This window comes from Microcaecilia unicolor, chromosome 1, assembly GCF_901765095.1.
Source record: "Microcaecilia unicolor chromosome 1, aMicUni1.1, whole genome shotgun sequence".
Lineage (NCBI taxonomy): Eukaryota > Metazoa > Chordata > Amphibia > Gymnophiona > Siphonopidae > Microcaecilia > Microcaecilia unicolor.
In genome coordinates this window covers 464,071,414-464,089,847 of record NC_044031.1, presented here as the reverse complement: position 1 = coordinate 464,089,847, position 18,434 = coordinate 464,071,414, and the positions used below count along the sequence as shown (strand labels likewise).

The window sequence follows — 18,434 nt, the reverse complement described above, 5'->3', positions numbered from 1 at the left end:
GGCATTTATACAAAACAGTAATAAGGAAGGCCAAGAGACTTTGAAGAGGTGGTTGCCATACAAGTAAAAATTTATCATTTTCAACTGTAAGTACATTAGAAACAAACAAAAAAATCTCACTCAGGAAATCAGCTGGACAAACTGGTACATGGGGTTTCACTTCAGGTAAAGAGGAGGGCAGAGCAGAAACAGCAGCCAAGGGCCAGCAGGAAAACAAACTCATGGCCTGTGCAAAAAGCACCCATATCAGTAATTAACGTGCTACATTACATTCTACCTATAACAAATGCCTCTATCTCCCCCATCCCCATCATACCCAGAAATCAAAACTTAGAACAATACATTGTGACCAAAAAGGTACTGTGAATCTTCTATGAAAATTGGCCCTGAAATTGGGTTGTAAAATACCTCCCCAGCTGAGGAAGGAGGAAAGTAGCCATTTGGAGGAGATCTGAACACTGAAAGGCATGGGAAAGCCTGTGGGTTTGGAGGAGCCAGACAGCCAATGTGTTTAAGTCCCCTTCCTGATTAACATTGTCTAGATTTAAGTAAACCGTCTCAACTATGAATAACAGAAAATTAGTTCTGACAAATTAAATTTCGTGGAACACTTCTACAGGCAGAGAAATTAAGGCTATATTGCATCCTTTGAGCACAATTTCAAGGAGACCGATAGGTGACGAAAGGACAAAAAGCAAGCAACAGAATACAAAACAAGAGGACTGTAAAAGCTACAAAAAGAAAGAGAAATGTCCCCACTAGCAGGTAATACAACCAAAACAGTTAGAGAATTCAGAAGTATGAGATCAAATCAATCCCTTTTCAATTTGCTGAGCATAAAATGGAAGATCAGATTAGAAAGGATAGCACTGGCCAGAACGAAGTTATTACTGGGAACAAAGATTCTACAGCCATCTTTTACAAATGGTTAAAGGATTTAGATGTTAAATTGCTATCTGAGATACTAGAAGGTGAAGCCATCCGCCCAGAGTTACAAGCGGTGTCACTGGAAGAATTGGGATCTGAAGCCTAGCTTCCCTGGTTCTTAACTCACTTTTGTAACCACTTAGTTATTCTTCCAGTCCTACGTAAAATAATGGTTCATGGATCTCAGCTGGCATCAAGATGATCACAAAAATGCATAGCACCATAGCAATATTTATATTTGGGAAATCTCTGAAAATGTGATTTAATTTTAAACATTTTATTTTTACTGAAAGCCAACCACAATATGGAAATCAGATATTGAACATCAAACTTGTGAAACGAAGACATACATAAAAAGAAAAGATACAATAATCAAATTGAGGTTTTGGCCGTCGTTTTCACGGAAAAGGGGTAACAGAGAACCTGAATCCTAAGCTGTTGCTGTGTTTGTAAACTCTTACTCTGAGATGTAGGAAAAACAAAGTGCCGCACTGTATACCTACAATATCAGAATAATCTAAATCAACTAAGAATTCTGTCTCCAGTCTGGTCATTAGAACTATAATGATACAGTAACCTTTAAGAATGTATCCCCTTCCCAGAGCTCCTAATATCCCTTCCCTTCCTCGCACACTAAAAATAAATAAACCTCTCATATTAGCTTGGGATGGTCTCCAGCCTGGACTCTTATGGCCACCCGCCATCCCTTGTGCACAAGCTCTTTGCCAATGTTGAACTATTTCCCGTTCCACCCACTCCTACTCTTCCCCCCCTTCACTGTACATAAGTCTCGCAACCACCCAACCAAGGATTTATGCATGGCTCTTATTTCCAAAACCATTTAAGACTAAGCTACACGCCTTGGAGGATAAAAAGACTGAAGACAGGGATTCCACACATGCAGAAACTACCTTTGCCTCTTCGGAGCCCCCTTCACATTTCGGGCTTCCCAGAACATTAAAATATGCAGCTTATTCCTCCAATAGCAGAAGGAAGTGGCTTCCTCCACTATCCAATAACTAAGGGATACACTTTTTCCCCTACTGTATAGACTTTACTTAATAATAATTTTGATTCTCTACCTTAGATCCCATTGAGCCTGCAAAGAGGTGGGAAAATGTGGGATAGAAATGCAATAAATAAATAAATACACGTCAGTTTTATTAAATATAACAATGACTTTCCAAGCACAGGGTATTTGGCAGCCCAATATCCGACCTAGGTATCTATTAATACTAGCCCAAAAATTGTGAATGCAAGAACAGTTCCACAATGTGTGCAAGAAAGTATTATGTGTAGTTTTACATTTCTAACATATAGGGGTATCAGTGCATCTCGCCTCATTTAAGAAGTATGCTCTGAGTAGCAGGGCTGTGGAGTCAGGAGTCAGAGTCAGAAATAGTTTTGGGTGGAGTAGGAGGAGCCAGTAAAACTGTACCAACTATCTTCAAAATAAAAACTTAAATTTAACCAGATATTATAAATGTATCAGTTTACATTTACATATTGTTTTGTCCTGTTAAAGCCAAATATCAATTCACCTTTTTCTAGGGGTATTACTCAATAGGAATTCACTAACCCAATGTGACATACTCTGATTGGTTGATGGCTGGTATTTAAAACCATCACCTACCTCAGTCAGTCATTAGCTTCTTCAGCTTGTAACGGAAAGGAAGGAAAGGAGACATATTTGGAAATTTTGTTTGACAATTTTCTAAACTGTAAATTCATAATGCCAAAGAAGATTCACACGAAGTCAGCTGTATCTGAGCATTTCACCATAACTCAAGATGGAAAATACTGTGTGTATCAATGTATGACACAGGAACCTGATGCTGTGATGCCAGATCAGCACATATTCAGGCAGCGATAAAATGCTCCTAAAAGAGCTGCCGATCTCAAAAGACATTTACAGCGCTTTCATCCAGAAGTATTCAAAAGCTGAGAGAGACAGAGATGACAGCAAAAGTAAGGAACCAATGCCCAGCACTTTCGGCCAGGCAAAGGAGCAGAAAACTTCACAGACATCAAATATGCTGTGTTGTGCACACTCTGCAGCTAGCAATAAGAGAGTCTGCAAGAAACACATGCTGTTGCTCTGATTGACAAGGTGAGGAATTTACATACTGCTACCAGAACACCTAAAGTTGCTTCCATTTCCAAGAGTGGCAATTATTGATCACGCTATACGCTGGGGCAGTATCTATTTAACATCAACTGAGGATGAATTTGATTCTGAAAGCTATCTGGATCAGAAAGAGCGTGCAAAGCATCTCTGTATAGAAAAGGATTCCACTGAACCTACAGAGAACAAATTTAATAAATTTCAACTAAATTTCTCACTTACACTAAACATTTTAATAATTTCTCTTTCTTCCATGTGTGCTTATCTGTTCATAGTCTGTCTCTCTGTAACTTCTCTCACCTTTATGTCTTTTTCTCTCCACCATGAAACCACCCAACACACAGGGCCAGTGCTAGGGTCTCTGGCACCCCCCTGCAAACTATCAGTCACCCCCTACCCCGGTCCAACCTAATTTCTCCTTTCTCTCCCCCCCCCCCTTCTTTAGCTCCAGTTCCATTCTCTCACCTGTCCCCTGGATCAGCTCCGCCTCTAGTCAAATGGGTCTGGTGCACTGGCAATGCATGCTCCTCTGAGCCACAGATTAACTACGTCTGGTTTCAAGAAACCATAAGCAGTTAATTTTGTGACTCAGAGGAGTACACAGTGCCAAGATCATTTGACTAGAGGCAGAGTGGCAGCAGTGAAAAAAGAGCAAGGCAGCTGGGGAGGCCTAAAGCCAGATGCCCCCGAATGTTGGCGCCCCTCTGCTCTGCATACCCTACTTACTGCCGGCCCTGCCAACACACACACTGACTCCCAGTCCCTCTTCTCCCAATCTCATCTATGTACTCTTCATATCTTCCAGCTTTTCTTCCTTCTGCTGCTTGTGCTCCCCCTCCTGCTCATCCTCTCTGGCGGCTCTCTTCACCCAGTTAAAGCCCATGTTCCCTTTCCAAGTTTCTCACAGGCTGTTCTGATTCCTCTCACACAGCTCCACTCCCAGCCCCTGTCCCCATCACCCAGCCTCTCTTCCCCTTACAGATCCTTTCTACTTCTTTCAGCCCTTCACAGCAGCATATTTTTCCAAATGTTTATGTCTTTCATCTTAACTGCTTAACATTTTACTTTTGGCAACATGCGTAAAACTGTCATGCCAATAAAAGTTATCTCCCTCCTTCCTTTCTACAGTGTCTGTTCTGACTCCTATTTGCATACAAATCCCTGTAATCCTGTAGCTCCCTCTAATAGGCTCTTTCAGAGCACATGTCCAGTTCCCTGTGTCTTATGGCACTGGTTCCCAAACCTGGTCCTGGAAGCACCCCAGCCAGTCAAGTTTTCAGGATATCCATAATGAATATTCATGAGAGATTTGCATGCAGTGGAGGCAATCATGCAAATCTCTCATATGATTATTCATTGTGGATATCCTGAAAACCTGACTTGCTGGGTGCCTCCAGGACCAGGTTTGGGAACCGCTGTCTTATGGGACTCTTTATGTTGGCTTACCTTGTTCTCTAAGCTTGCTGGTCAAAATGCCTCCCCCCCCCCCTCCATCGGGTCTGGAGAGTTAGTCTGCAGCTTTCTTGATCTGAAACCCTTTCTTGCGGACATGGCCAACCCTCAAGTGATGCTAAGTGAAAGTCAGTGGACACAGGTGACAAATTGGAAGAGTTGTTTAGTCACCCATTTACAGTGACTACAAAATTTACAAGCTGAGGATTTAACTCCAGGTATAGTCTTGAAGGAGTGGAAGAAACTGATGTTTCATCTGTCCCAGAAGGAGGGTTAATTACATATGGCATTTCTGCTTCAATCGTAGAAATGAAAGGTCCAAAAATTTCCACAAAAGTCCAACACAAGAGAAAAACGAGTGGAAATACAATTTCAAGAGATCAAACCAAGAAAAGAGGTGAAATGCTCCGAAAAACTTTATTGAGGACCCAACACGGTCCGTGTTTCGGTTTTTAAAAAAACCTTCATCAGGGGTCAATCAGTAGTAGCACGGGAAATATACTGACAGACAAAGGGAGCTTGTAAAAATGTAGTCTCTTGGCTGAGAAAAACAGTGTAGCCTCGTATCTGTTTTTCTCAGCCAAGAGACTACATTTTTACAAGCTCCCTTTGTCTGTCAGTATATTTCCCGTGCTACTACTGATTGACCCCTGATGAAGGTTTTTTTTAAAAACCGAAACACGGACCGTGTTGGGTCCTCAATAAAGTTTTTCGGAGCATTTCACCTCTTTTCTTGGTTTGATCTCTTGAAATTGTATTTCCACTCGTTTTTCTCTTGTGATTTCTGCTTCAATGAAATGGAGAGGTCGAATTATAAGAAAATAAGATTGTTATGGCAGCTATTTATATAGACCCAATGCACAGGATTCTTCTGGATGATGAACAGCTGACTAAAGGGAAAGCTGCTCTGTGTGAAGTAGCAGTTAGGATGAATGGGCTGCAGGAATGTCTGGAGGAAGAAGTTGAGGAGGCTGAAAACACTGCAGCACTAACATCAACCGAGGATGAATTTGATTATGATAAATATCTGGATCAGAAAGTGTATGCAAAACATCTCCACATGGAAAAGGATTCCTCCAAAGACAGAGAACAAACGATTACATTTCAACTTAATTTCTCACTTGCACTAAAAGTTGAAAAATCAGACCGTTCATCAAAACTAACAGTGCAAAAAGCCTTTCCTTCATATCTTGAAATTGTTATAGGATGTTGCTCTGGTGGTTACTGCTTTACCACTCACCCAAGTAGTGCTAAGAGACTGTTCTCTGCTCTGAGAATTAGATCAGATTTGAGGGCATCCATGAAGGAGGATCTGACTGAGGTGATTCTTTTTCTGAGGACAAATTCTTCAAAGATTTATTTAAACACTAGTAAAAAAGCCCCGTTTCTGATGCAAATGAAACGGGGGCTAGCAAGGTTTTCTTCAGAGTGTGCATGTGGGAGTATGTGTGTCCCTGCCCTCTGCCCTCTCTCTCTCTCCCTCCCCCTCCCAGTCCAGTCCTTCAGTGTTAAGTTTCCTGCTGTACTGTGTTTGTGTTACAGAGAGAGTGAGGGCGTCTCTGTCTCCTCCCCCCTCTGAGTCCTTCACTGTTACAGAGAGAGGGATTTCGTGCTGTGCTGTTTTCCTTTACTCATGGGGAAACCGGATATCTCTGACGCTTCAAACTTCCGGCTGGAGGCTTCAGAACGTTGGTGGTGCCTTTTATATATAGAGATTTCTCCTGTCTGTTACTGGATTCCCCAATTTGTGGACTTGAGCTGGATATATTAAAATAATGTAAAAGTTTTGATTGTTATCATGAAAATATAAGTTACTTTGTAACTTATAAATAATTGTTTTTTTGTTCCTTAAGTAACAGCATTTCTGTACAAGTTGTTCATTTTTGCTTTATTATTTTGAACTACTTATAAATAAAAAATATTAAGTGCATAACCGTGTATTGCATATTTTTATTTAACAGCATTTTTTTGTTCAGGTTCTTTGTTCAAACTTCAAATAAATATATGTTGTGGTGTTATTAGTCCTAATTTTGTACATAAATATCCTATGTTTCTGTAATTAATCAAATTTCTCTTAGATTTACTATACATAGTAGGAGTTGGAGTCAAAGGTTTGGTGTACCAACTCCACAATCCTGTTGTGTAGTATAAGATAGTGACACTCTTGCAGGTCGGTGCCAGACACCACCCCAGGGATCTCTATAATCAATTTTCTAAAATCCATCTGTTGTAGCTGGCGGCCTCAGTCTCTGCTCCAGGCTTCCACAAGGGAGCCATAATCCCTACAGGACAACAAGGCATTCAAGGCCTTGTAAAGGATCAATATCGAGACATGGCCCAAGGTACCCCCCTTCAAGAAATCATGAATCTTATTACCTAGATGCAAATACATCCTTTGTTGATCCAACCTGGCCAAATAATGTTTTAAGCTGTAAATAAGCAAATTAATCTTCCCATTCACTTTTAACTCCTCACTGATTCATACACTTACTCGCTCTTGTTATACCATTTGTTGTGAGATTGGGGTACAGGTGGGATGGATGGGATTTATGGTTATTTGAAGTCTTTTGTGGGTGGGTTTGGGAAAACAGTTCATTTTCCTATTTGCTTATCCATACTTTTGATTGTTGTGACTTTGTGTGGATAATGAAAATAAAGATATTTAATCACAAAAATATTATGTTTTCCGCTAAACCTAACCCTATTTCCAAACACTTGAAAATCCCACTGTCAAATTTAAAGCTTCCTAAACTAATTTGCCCTCATATCTCTTCCAATGAGTTGCCCAGAACCCTCTCTGACCCACGATTGGGTCCATAGAGTCTTCCTCTATTCCCGGGTCCAGGCACAAACTCCCAGAGTAGACCCACCTGTAGGGGCAAAACAAACACTATGTACAGACCTGCATGTACCTATATGGCCAAACATATGGTTTCATAAACATATGGCACAATCCAGCATTAACAACCTGATTACAAAATGCAAACTCAGAGGTTTCATCTATAGGACAATGCGGAGATATCAAGTCTGATAAAGGCAAAACAACTGTTTGCAACAACTACTCTTGTTTACTGTACTTGGGCCAGAACGCTGCAGACAAGGTTCCCAATGTTCCAGGACATCAAGTCTGTTATCAGAACAGACATTATTGTCAGGACAGGAAGTACCAGCAGTACAGCTACAGCTCTCTTATCAGAAATAGGGTAAGATGTGTCAACATCCCAGCCCGAGGAGCAGACCTGTGTCGGACCGCATGACATCTGAGGGACTTAATTAGGTTGTATGTGCCATGTACCTTTGCAGTGCTCTTTCGGTCCGAGTGTCTCTGCACGTCAGAGTCATGAGACTGGCTTTGTCTTCATTTCTGTCTCTTATACCATGTTTGCTGCTATTGAAAATTAAATTGCCCTGGTTTTATAACACTTGATGTGGAGTTAATTCTTTCTATTATTTTGGCACAGTGGGCTTGGATCAAAGGATAAGGGGAATACATATACACCCAACACTTCACTCATTAATATTGGTCTTGTCGGGGACCCATTTCTTTCAGAATTTATACTAAGTGTCAGGTACTCCAATAACACCCCAAAAAGAGCATTACCTTTATTGCACCTACACACTGGAAAGTCTCAAAAGAGGTGCCTTGGAAACTTGTGCATGCACAGAAACTCCAGTGGCCCAGGTCCAAACACATCCTGACTTTCCTGGCTTCATGGCTGCATTACCCCCAGCATGCCCAATGCACACAGAAGCCCCCTGCCTCCACAACAGCCCAGGAGGCACTGGAAGTGTCAACCTGAAGCCACAACAGTTCCTACGCCCAACCTGGACTTCTTTAGATCACAGCACTGCCCATCTCCTATTCTTCTGCCCTGGCCCCTCTTATTATTCAACATTTTTATTGATGACAATCAAAATAAGATACACTCCACATCTGGCATAAATAACATATCAACATCATAACATACATAACAAAAGGCCAGTGATTGAGTCCATCATCAATTTTTGTTTTCACATTTTCACCCCCCCCCCCCCCACCCTCCCACATCCTTACCCCTTTCCCCTCCCTCGCGTGCGCCCTGGCCCCTCTTAAAGACCTGGCAAAGTATATATATATTTAAATATTTTTTTTTACCCTTGGGTTACACACTACTGGGATTCTGGGAACATTAACCTTTATAATCCCCCCCCCCCCCCCCCCCAACTCCAGCCAAGTAGCTAGTCTAGTCATTACAGCGAAAGTCCTCTGCAGCAGTGTTTCTCAACCTTTTTTACTCCATTCCTAAATGATATACCAAACCAAGCTTTCCACAAGACTCAAAACTGCCCTTCTCCCAGCAGCAACAGAAAAGCAGCATCTTTCATTTGTGTGTGCTTCATTCTGCTAGCTTCAATCTGATATCTGAACATGCAGGGCCTATGAATCGAGAGATTTACCTCCATGTACATTTTTCACATTCTGTTGTCTAAACAAATAGAATTCAAAATACATTAAAGTAGGATGTTTGTTTTACTGACCCACACAATATACTATATCTCTTTGAATATGAAACATTTATAGAAACACTCAAAAAAGAGAATGAAGACAAAAACGTGTGATGCAGTCTTCATTAGTGCAGTGGACTTTGATCCTGGGGAACTGAGTTCGATTCCCACTGCAGCTCCTTGTGACTCTGGGCAAGTTACTCAACCCTCCATTGCCCCTGGTACAAAATAAGTACCTGAAAATATGTAAACCGCTTTGAATGTAGTTGCAAAAACATCAGAAAGGCGGTATATCAAGTCCCACTTCCCTTCCCTTTATGCCCCTTGACTCAATATTTTGTGGAAGCTCCTTTTTGTAGTTTTAACAACCATGAATCATCTAATAAATGTCTACCAAATTTGCACAGTCGGATGGTGCAGTGTTTACCCATTTTTCTTAACAGAATAGCTCTGGCGCTTTCAGGTTGGCTGGGCATCATCTGTAGACTGCAGCCTTGAAAGCAAAGATAAATCTCTGGTAAGACTGAGATTTTTGGCCAACTTTAAGAATTCAAAATCCACTGTTTTGGCTTTGTGCTTAGGATCACCATCCTGCTGAAAGGTGAATCGTCTGCTCAGTTTCAAGTCTATAGCAAAGAAACACGTTTTCCTCTAGATTCTGCTTAAACTTTACACCATGCAGTGGGCTGAGAACTAGGGAAGTCGTGATTCAAATCCCACCAACCCTGCTTGTGATCTTGGGTAAGTCACTTAACCTCTCCATTGCTTCAGGTACAAATTATGACTACTGCATTACGGCATGATAACATGTCAACATGTATTAACATGAGTAATTTACCACAGGTTAATTCCATTTTGTGCAATGGGACCTAATAACTAACAACAGATGCTAACATAGTAGTGCATCCAATCTAGCATTCAGAATGTAATTTGCCCTGACCTATGACTGAAAAGGAATGAGCTAAACCCAAATAAATAGTTCTTCACAAACCTGTCACCACTGGTACAAAGTAATCCAACATAATGCTGCCACCATCATGCTTTACTGTAGAAACAGTGTCAGAGTAATGTGTGGTCTTAAATAAGGAAAAAAAATATATATATATATAATTCTCTCCCAGTAATTCTTAGCACCACTCACTGTCACTCCACCACTCCGTGCCCCTCACCCCTCACTGTCACTCACCCGCCCCCCCCAGCCACGCCCCCAACCACGCCTCTTCCGCACATAATTCGCAAGCCCAACGTTCTAAGTGAAGCTGCACTTCCGGAATGTGAGGCGGCATAGATCGGAATGTGTCCGCCCCGCCCTCGCGTCCGAACACCATCGCCGCCCCGTCCTCGCGTCAACACATCGAGGGCGGCTGAACATACACACTACAAACGCCGCCATGAACGTTGGCCTTGCGAATTATGTACAGAAGAGGACTTCCACAGCCTTCATCAGTGCCTCAGAGGACCACGACGGCGAACAAAATGCAGCGGCGGTAGGTAAACAAGGTGGACTCCTTCTTCCACCACTTCAGACACAACAGACGACATGCTAAGCACGACTGACATCACTCCCCTTCACTCGTGCGCAGGCAGGCAGGCAAGGAAGGAAGCAGGGAGGGAAGGGGGGGGGGGGGAGGAACGACACCCTGCCACACACTCTCATTCACACACACACACACACTCTCTCTCTCTCTCAGTCACAAACACACACTTCCACCTGGGAGGGAGGGAGGGGGGCCACCCTGGCACAAAATCCTCTTCAAGACATTCATTGCACAAAACAAATACCTTGCTAGCGCCCATTTCATTGCTCTCAGAAACGGGCCTTTTTTACTAGTGTATATACACACACGAGTTAAACTAAGAATCCCCACAATTCACTTCTAAATATTATAAATTAGGAGAAAAAAACTTCAGTGACTTTAATCGGGCTTCAGTAAATGTCCAAAATTGCCAAACAGCCTTACAAACAGCATATCAGAAGTCTAAAAATCTCCTCCTATTTTCAATAAGCAAAACTATCAAAGTCTTTTCAATGTCCATTAATATAACAGTGCAGTTACATATCAATTTCTCTCTCCACTTAATATTCATATGCACATTTATCTGTTGTACAGAAGCTTTCCATTATTCTCTACGGTGCAATCCATTTCACAGCAATTGCTTCACCAGCAGAAACCTCCAATATCCACATGACACACCACTAGCAAGATAACCAGGTTCTCACTATTTCTCATCTCTATCCTCAGTCCTCTTCCTCTCCCCCCACCATATAGTGAGAACTGGGCTGGGAAGTCAGTTAAAAAGACTGAGGGAATAAACATAGGAATCTATGAAGCTCATTTTCAAAACAGAAAAACATCAAACATCTTAAGGTGGCAGGACATTTTTCTTTCAAGAACATCCAAGCTGTATTTTCGACACCCTGATTTTAATTTTTTGCTCACCAGTTCGTCCAAATTTCAAGGGGGCGTGTTTTGGGCAGGACACGGGTGGCACCAAGAGATAAAATATTTTTCTGCAATAAGGGAACAAAATGAAAACGTCTAGAACTAAAATTAAGTCTTTGGCTAGACAAGTTTCAATCATGACTAAGTGACCAAAAGGAGCCCTACATGAACAAATGACCACTTGAGGAATTAAGGTATAAGCCCCCCCCCCCATTTTACTCCCCCTGTGGTTAATGACCCCCTTCCAACCCCCTAAGATGTGAAGGTGACAGTACATACCAGACTCTATGGCCATCATATCTGAAGCTGTCATTCCTATTAGAGCAGTTCCCAGGATTAGCCAAGTGGTCAGTGCAGTGGATTGTAGAGAAGGGGACCTAGGCCCATATCCCACTCTAACAGGTATACTTGTGGTGGAACATGTGAGCCCTCCAAAAAAGACACTAAATTTTAGTTACATTTATACCCGCGCTTTCCCACTCATGGCAGGCTCAGTGCGGCTTACATGGGGCAATGGAGGGTTAAGTGACTTGCCCAGAGTCACAAGGAGCTGCCTGTGCTGGAGGTGGGAATTGAACTCAGTTCCTCAGTTCCCCAGGACCAAAGTCCACCACCCTAACCACTAGGCCACTCCTCCACTCCTACTGTACCTACAAATAGGAGCAACCTGTAGGCATACATGCTATTGCAGTGGTGTACAGTTGGGTACATTAGGTTTTTGGTGGGTTTTGGAGGGCATATCATACAATATAAGGGGGTAATGGTGAAATGTGTACCTGGGACCTTTTATGTCAAGTCAATTACAGTGCCCCCTAGGGTGCCCCACTTTTCTGCTGGGATATTTGTGTGGCCAGTATCGCCTTCCACACATTATAATGGCTTGTTTTTGAGGTTTTTCCCTTTGGCAAATAGTCCTACAAGATAGACACACTAAGCACATAAATTTCTAGCAAACATTTTCAAAACAAAAAGTTGGGCTTTTTCAGGTTTGAAAATGGCCATGTTCGCTACTGGATTTTTGGTTGTTTTCTGTAAAACATCCAAAATCAGATATAGATGTCACATTGAAAATGCTCCTCAACATGCTTATCTATCCAAATGGGCAGAAAACTTGATGAAAAGGACAACCAGGCAGATTGGATGAGCCAACTGGTCTTTGCTATATATATTTTACTCAAGACATTAAATTCATATGTTTCAAAAGGAACATTTCAGAACACGTTGAGTAAAGGCAAACCTCTTCATAAAGGTGGTAAATTCCAATAAAAAGTCTCATCTTACCTGTATCAGGCATTTGCTGACATCACTAGCACAGAGTGCCTTGTTGCAGCCCCATGTTGGCTGTATCCAAGAAAGGGAGAGCAAGAAAATAACTGTAAGGATCATGTACTGTGACCTCATGTTCTATCACCAAGAACAATGGCTGGAATGTCCAGAAGCACTGAAACAAAGATATATTAATGTAAGATAGCACCAAAATGTGGAATATGATGACACTCAAGCCCACCTAGTCTGCGCATCTTATAAGTACATAAGTAGTGCCATACTGGGAAAGACCAAAGGTCCATCTAGCCCAGCATCCTGTCACCGACAGTGGCCAATCCAGGTCAAGGGCACCTGGCACGCTCCCCAAACGTAAAAACATTCCAGACAAGTTATACCTAAAAATGCGGAATTTTTCCAAGTCCATTTAATAGCGGTCTATGGACTTGTCCTTTAGGAATCTATCTAACCCCTTTTTAAACTCCGTCAAGCTAACCGCCCGTACCACGTTCTCCGGCAATGAATTCCAGAGTCTAATTACACGTTGGGTGAAGAAAACTTTTCTCCGATTCGTTTTAAATTTACCACACTGTAGCTTCAACTCATGCCCTCTAGTCCTAGTATTTTTGGATAGCGTGAACAGTCGCTTCACATCCACCCGATCCATTCCACTCATTATTTTATACACTTCTATCATATCTCCCCTCAGCCGTCTCTTCTCCAAGCTGAAAAGCCCTAGCCTTCTCAGCCTCTCTTCATAGGAAAGTCGTCCCATCCCCACTATCATTTTCGTCGCCCTTCGCTGTACCTTTTCCAATTCTACTATATCTTTTTTGAGATACGGAGACCAGTACTGAACACAATACTCCAGGTGCGGTCGCACCATGGAGCGATACAACGGCATTATAACATCCGCACACCTGGACTCCATACCCTTCCTAATAACACCCAACATTCTATTCGCTTTCCTAACCGCAGCAGCACACTGAGCAGAAGGTTTCAGCGTATCATCGACGACGACACCCAGATCCCTTTCTTGATCCGTAACTCCTAACGCGGAACCTTGCAAGACGTAGCTATAATTCGGGTTCCTCTTACCCACATGCATCACTTTGCACTTGTCAACATTGAACTTCATCTGCCACTTGCACGCCCATTCTCCCAGTCTCGCAAGGTCCTCCTGTAATCGTTCACCATTGACGATTTTTTAAAAATGTTTAAATAACAAATTTAACTAGGAATATATACCTGAAAAAGTCACCCAGAGGAGAGTCACCTTTCCATGTACCCATGTACTGCCTTGCTCATCCCCTGCTATTTCTGCATTCTCTAGACTGGCCAACAGCAGCCCAGTATGCCCCAACATGGGAACCCAGAAAGCATGTGATAAAGTGTACCAATAGTTGATTGCAAGTCAGCTTGATCCATGGTTCATGCTGGCAAATCTTACCTTTCAAATGATTTAACACTAAGATTTCATTTACTATTTAAAAGGTTATGTAACAGATTAAGTGGGATAGAAATGCCAGAATTAAATTATAGGGTTGCACATGCAAAACACCAAGTACTTTAAATTTTTTAGTGCACGCAGTAAAACATACAAATGACAAAAAAATATATATTTACATTTGTTATATCATTTAAATTTTCAATGAGGTTTCAAAATGCATATCTTTATTAGGTTACACTCTTGACTTATCCCCAAGCTAATTTCTGGTTCTCTATCCCCTCAACTAAGGACCTTCCATAAATATCCCAGGGCTTGTTTTAATTCTGCGAGGGCCCTTTTACAAAGGCACGGTAGGCTCTACGTGCACGCAGCATGTGCCAAAACAAGACTACCGCCAGGCTAGCGCACCCTCCTGGCAGTAATTTTGGATTTGGCGCACACCCATAATGCCATGACAAATTATTTTACTTCCTACCACATGAAGCGTTTCCGGTGTTAATTGGCAGTTGGCACTCACTGTCACCGCGAGTGTAGCGCATGAGCCCTTACCGCTAAATCAATGGGTGGCATTAAGGGCTCAGGGCACATGGTGGTTTCAATTTTACCGTAGGCCCTTTTCTCGGCCCACTGAAAAACAGCCCTTTTTCCCCCAGACGCGGTAAAAACTGGCCTGGCACGCAGCAATAAACATGCCCACACTACTGCTGGCCACTTTCTACCAAACCTTAGTAAAAGGACCCCTGAGTGTTTTGACACCAGTGGCTGTACTGTAAGACTATTCCACCTAGCTATCATGAAGAAATATTTTCCACTGCTATTCCTAAGAACAGACCCTTGGTGCATCATCTTGTGACCTCTAGATTTACAACTTCTTTTCCACTGAAGAAAAAGTGTTTCTTATGCATATCTGTACATTTAAAGTAAGTATCTGAAATTCTCTCTGCTCTCCAAGGTACCCAGAATTGGATCAATAGAAGCTTCCAATTCAAATACTAAATTTCTTTTATGTTCATAATATGCTTACATTAGTTTCAAAGTGAAACCATGCCACAGAAATTTTGTAATGACTCTTGCCATCCTATTTATAACCTCTCATTTCTAATAAAGTCTAGACATGCCAGAGTCCTGAAAGACTTGTTACATAAATCACAAGTATGGTAATTAATTCCCCAGTGTAGCACCGTTTTATACAATGCAACCAGTCTCAGCACAACAGACTGGCTCATCATCATATGTCAATATCTGGGTTCACATGAGCCAATGGCAGTCAAAATGGTTTTACATTAGCAAAGCACATCATAAAATTATTATACTGTTACAATACAGTTAAACTAATAAAACACACACACCTTTTTACTTCTTAAGGATCCTATTTACCAAGCATTTTTCCCATAGATACAAAATAGTACAAAGCCTTTAGTTAACGGGCCCATTAAATTTAGAATGCATGGCTTGACATGCATAATTTTAACAAATTTAAAGAAAAAATACATTTCTATACGTAAGTGTTGAAGTGTTTAACATGAGGTGCAATATTAAGATCATTCTCAGAACTAGAAAAAGATTTATTTGTATAACCTTTAGCTTTCCTGATAAGCTTATATGGTTCCTAATTTAAAAAAGTGTTTTTCCCCCAAAATATAAAGGGATGGGGAATAGTTATAGTAAATCAGGCCTCAGAGTCAGAAACCTGTGGCAGTCATTTGACCTAAAACTATATAATTGTTTAACGTATGATTATATTCCAAATATAATATAAATTGAGTTAAGGGCACTGTGATAACTGGCCACCCATTATACCCAGATAAGCAAACTTTTCTGCATGGAAATACTGTAGGGCTATATATACATATAGATATAGACAGCAAAGAAAAACTTTATCTTAATTAAAACATTCGAGTAGCTGGCTGTAAAAGTTCAGCGACTCCAAACTATTACCAAAGATGCCAAGTCACACGCATTCAGCTGCCACACTCCAAGCACCCCTCCTCAAACATTCAGGGACCAATCTCCCCTCCCCGCAGTCTGCCATCTCTCCCTCTCTCGTCGCCGGTCTACCATGTCTCCCCCTCTTCTCCCTGTAAGTGATCCGGACCCCCCGATCACTCATAGCACATGTTGCCTACCAACAGTCCTGCAGCTTTTCTTCTCCGGTGCCCCGTTCCCAATAACACAACTTCTCTCTCTCTCCCTCCAGTCCAAGTCCAGAGTCAGACGTCCCACCTTGCCAGAGACAGGAACTTGCATCAGAGGAGGGCGGGACGCCTGAGAAGAAAAACTGTTGGGGCCAACTTGCCAAGGAGGTTGATAGAGAACAGGAGCCGGCCTGACGTCAAAATGTTCAAGCCACTTCGGTTAATTTCTGTTTCCTATTCCCCGCGTAGCCGTCACTCTGCGTACACTCAAAAAGCAAACAAACCTACGAGCTGCTGCATCCACGTTGTCGTTCTTTATTGTTGGTAGGATTTTTATTTAATCTCACTTATATTTTCCAACATGCCAACTTATGCAGCATACGGATATACAGAGAAGAAGTATAATAATGGCATAACTTTTCATAGAGTAGTAATCCTATACTTTTGAGTATAAAAGCACACAGATCTGGAACTCTGAACGCACTACCCATGGCCCTGAAAAAAATGGACAATCTAACCAGCTTTCGCAAATCTTTGAAGATACATCTCTTCAACAAAGCCTACTAAGGACATCCTTACTAAATCATTCCTCAAACTACTCAGATGCATCAAAAACACCTCTCACAACACCTTACCTAGCACCAGTGGCATTCCTAAGGGGGCTGACACCCGGGGTGGATCGCCGATGTGCCCCCCCCCCCGGTGCAGCGCCCCCCCCTGGAACAGCACGACACCCCCCCTGGCAAAAGAACCCCCGATCCCCCGGTGAAAGAACCCCCCTGGGTGCACGCCGCTGTGGGGGGGGGGTGCCGCGCGCCTGCCGGCTCTTCATTTTCATGCTCCCTCTGCCCCGGAACAGGAAGTAACCTGTTCCGGGGCAAAGGGAGCATGAAAACGAAGAGCCATCAGGCGCGCGGCACCCCCCCCCCAGCGGCGTGCACCCGGGGAGGACCGCCCCCACGCCCCCCCCTTTGGTACGCCACTGCCTAGCTCCTTGCATCTAAATTACCTACCTTAGCTTATTATCAACTGTATCTAAGATCATGTAATGACTGCATCATAACAACACTCTGTAAGCCACATTGAGCCTGCAAAAAGGTGGGATAATGTGGGGTACAAATGCAATAAATAATAATAATAATAATAATATAATAAAACGCACCTCCAACGTTCTGAAGCTGACTGCGTGGACATAAGCCTTGAGGCATTCGTGCTTCTATATCCATCTCCTGAAATGATTATGTCTCCCACTTCCGGGTGCGTCAGCAGCGATAGTGCCCAATCACAACATAGCAACGCGAGCCAACTCCGTCACGTACCTGTGCTGACGGGGGACCCCAACCCCTGACAGCCGAAGTCCTCTTCTCAGCTGCCGTGGCGTTGCTTGCTGAATGATGTGATCAAGTTTCTGTGCATGCGTCTGACATCAGATGCAAGCACAGGAACTTGATTAGACATCAGACCATTCAGCAAGCAATGCCGGTGCAGACAAGAAGAGGACTTCACCTGTCGGGGGTTGGGGTCCCCCGTCAGCACAGGTATGCAATGGCGGTGGGGGAGGGTTTTCGGCAGAAAGGGGGATCAAAAGGGTTGCGGCAGGGGGGTCCAGGGGTCAGTAACATAAGTACATAAGTAATGCGGAGGGGGGTGTTGAAATCGGAGAGAGGAGGGAGTGTGTAACTCGGTGGGAGGGGCGTGAGGGGGCCTTGAACTGGAAGGGATGGAGGAGGGTCTGGAACTCGGGAGGGAGGGAGGGGGCGTGGGTCTCAGAGGGGACAGAGCGAGGGAGGGAGGGAGGGTGGGGGATTGCCTTGCTAGCGCCTGTTTCATTGCCTACCGAAACAGGCCTTCTTTACTAGTTTGTTATAAATCGTAATCAATGTGTCATTTGGAGGGGCTGGTTATAGAGACTTCCTAGCATGTGTTGTATTCATGCTTTTTTTTTCTCCTGGTAAAGCACCACTAAAACAGACATCATGTTATTAAAAACAGACATTATGAGTTTCTATGTATTTCTTTATGACATTTATATCCCACATTAAACATTAATTAGGTTGAAACCTGGGAGCATTTAAAATCTTGTTTTCTCCTGTGCCTAGATCAAAAGAGAAAGATGGTTTGTGGGAACTTAGTCCTTTTGATTTGTGGAATGC

General features: G+C 42.7%; 1 protein-coding gene across 1 annotated transcript in view; it reads right to left on the bottom strand.

Moving 5' to 3' along the window:
• TWSG1 (twisted gastrulation BMP signaling modulator 1) overlaps positions 1-16,378 on the bottom strand; it is a 97,889-nt gene extending 81,511 nt beyond the window's left edge. Inside the window, exons 1-2 of the mRNA XM_030213388.1 lie at positions 16,273-16,378; positions 12,715-12,874 (exon numbers count right to left, since the gene is read on the bottom strand). Coding sequence (XP_030069248.1) covers positions 12,715-12,834 — 120 coding nt within the window. The 5' untranslated portion in view covers positions 12,835-12,874; positions 16,273-16,378. The remainder of the gene's footprint in view (positions 1-12,714; positions 12,875-16,272) is intronic.
• Positions 16,379-18,434: the final 2,056 nt, after the last annotated feature.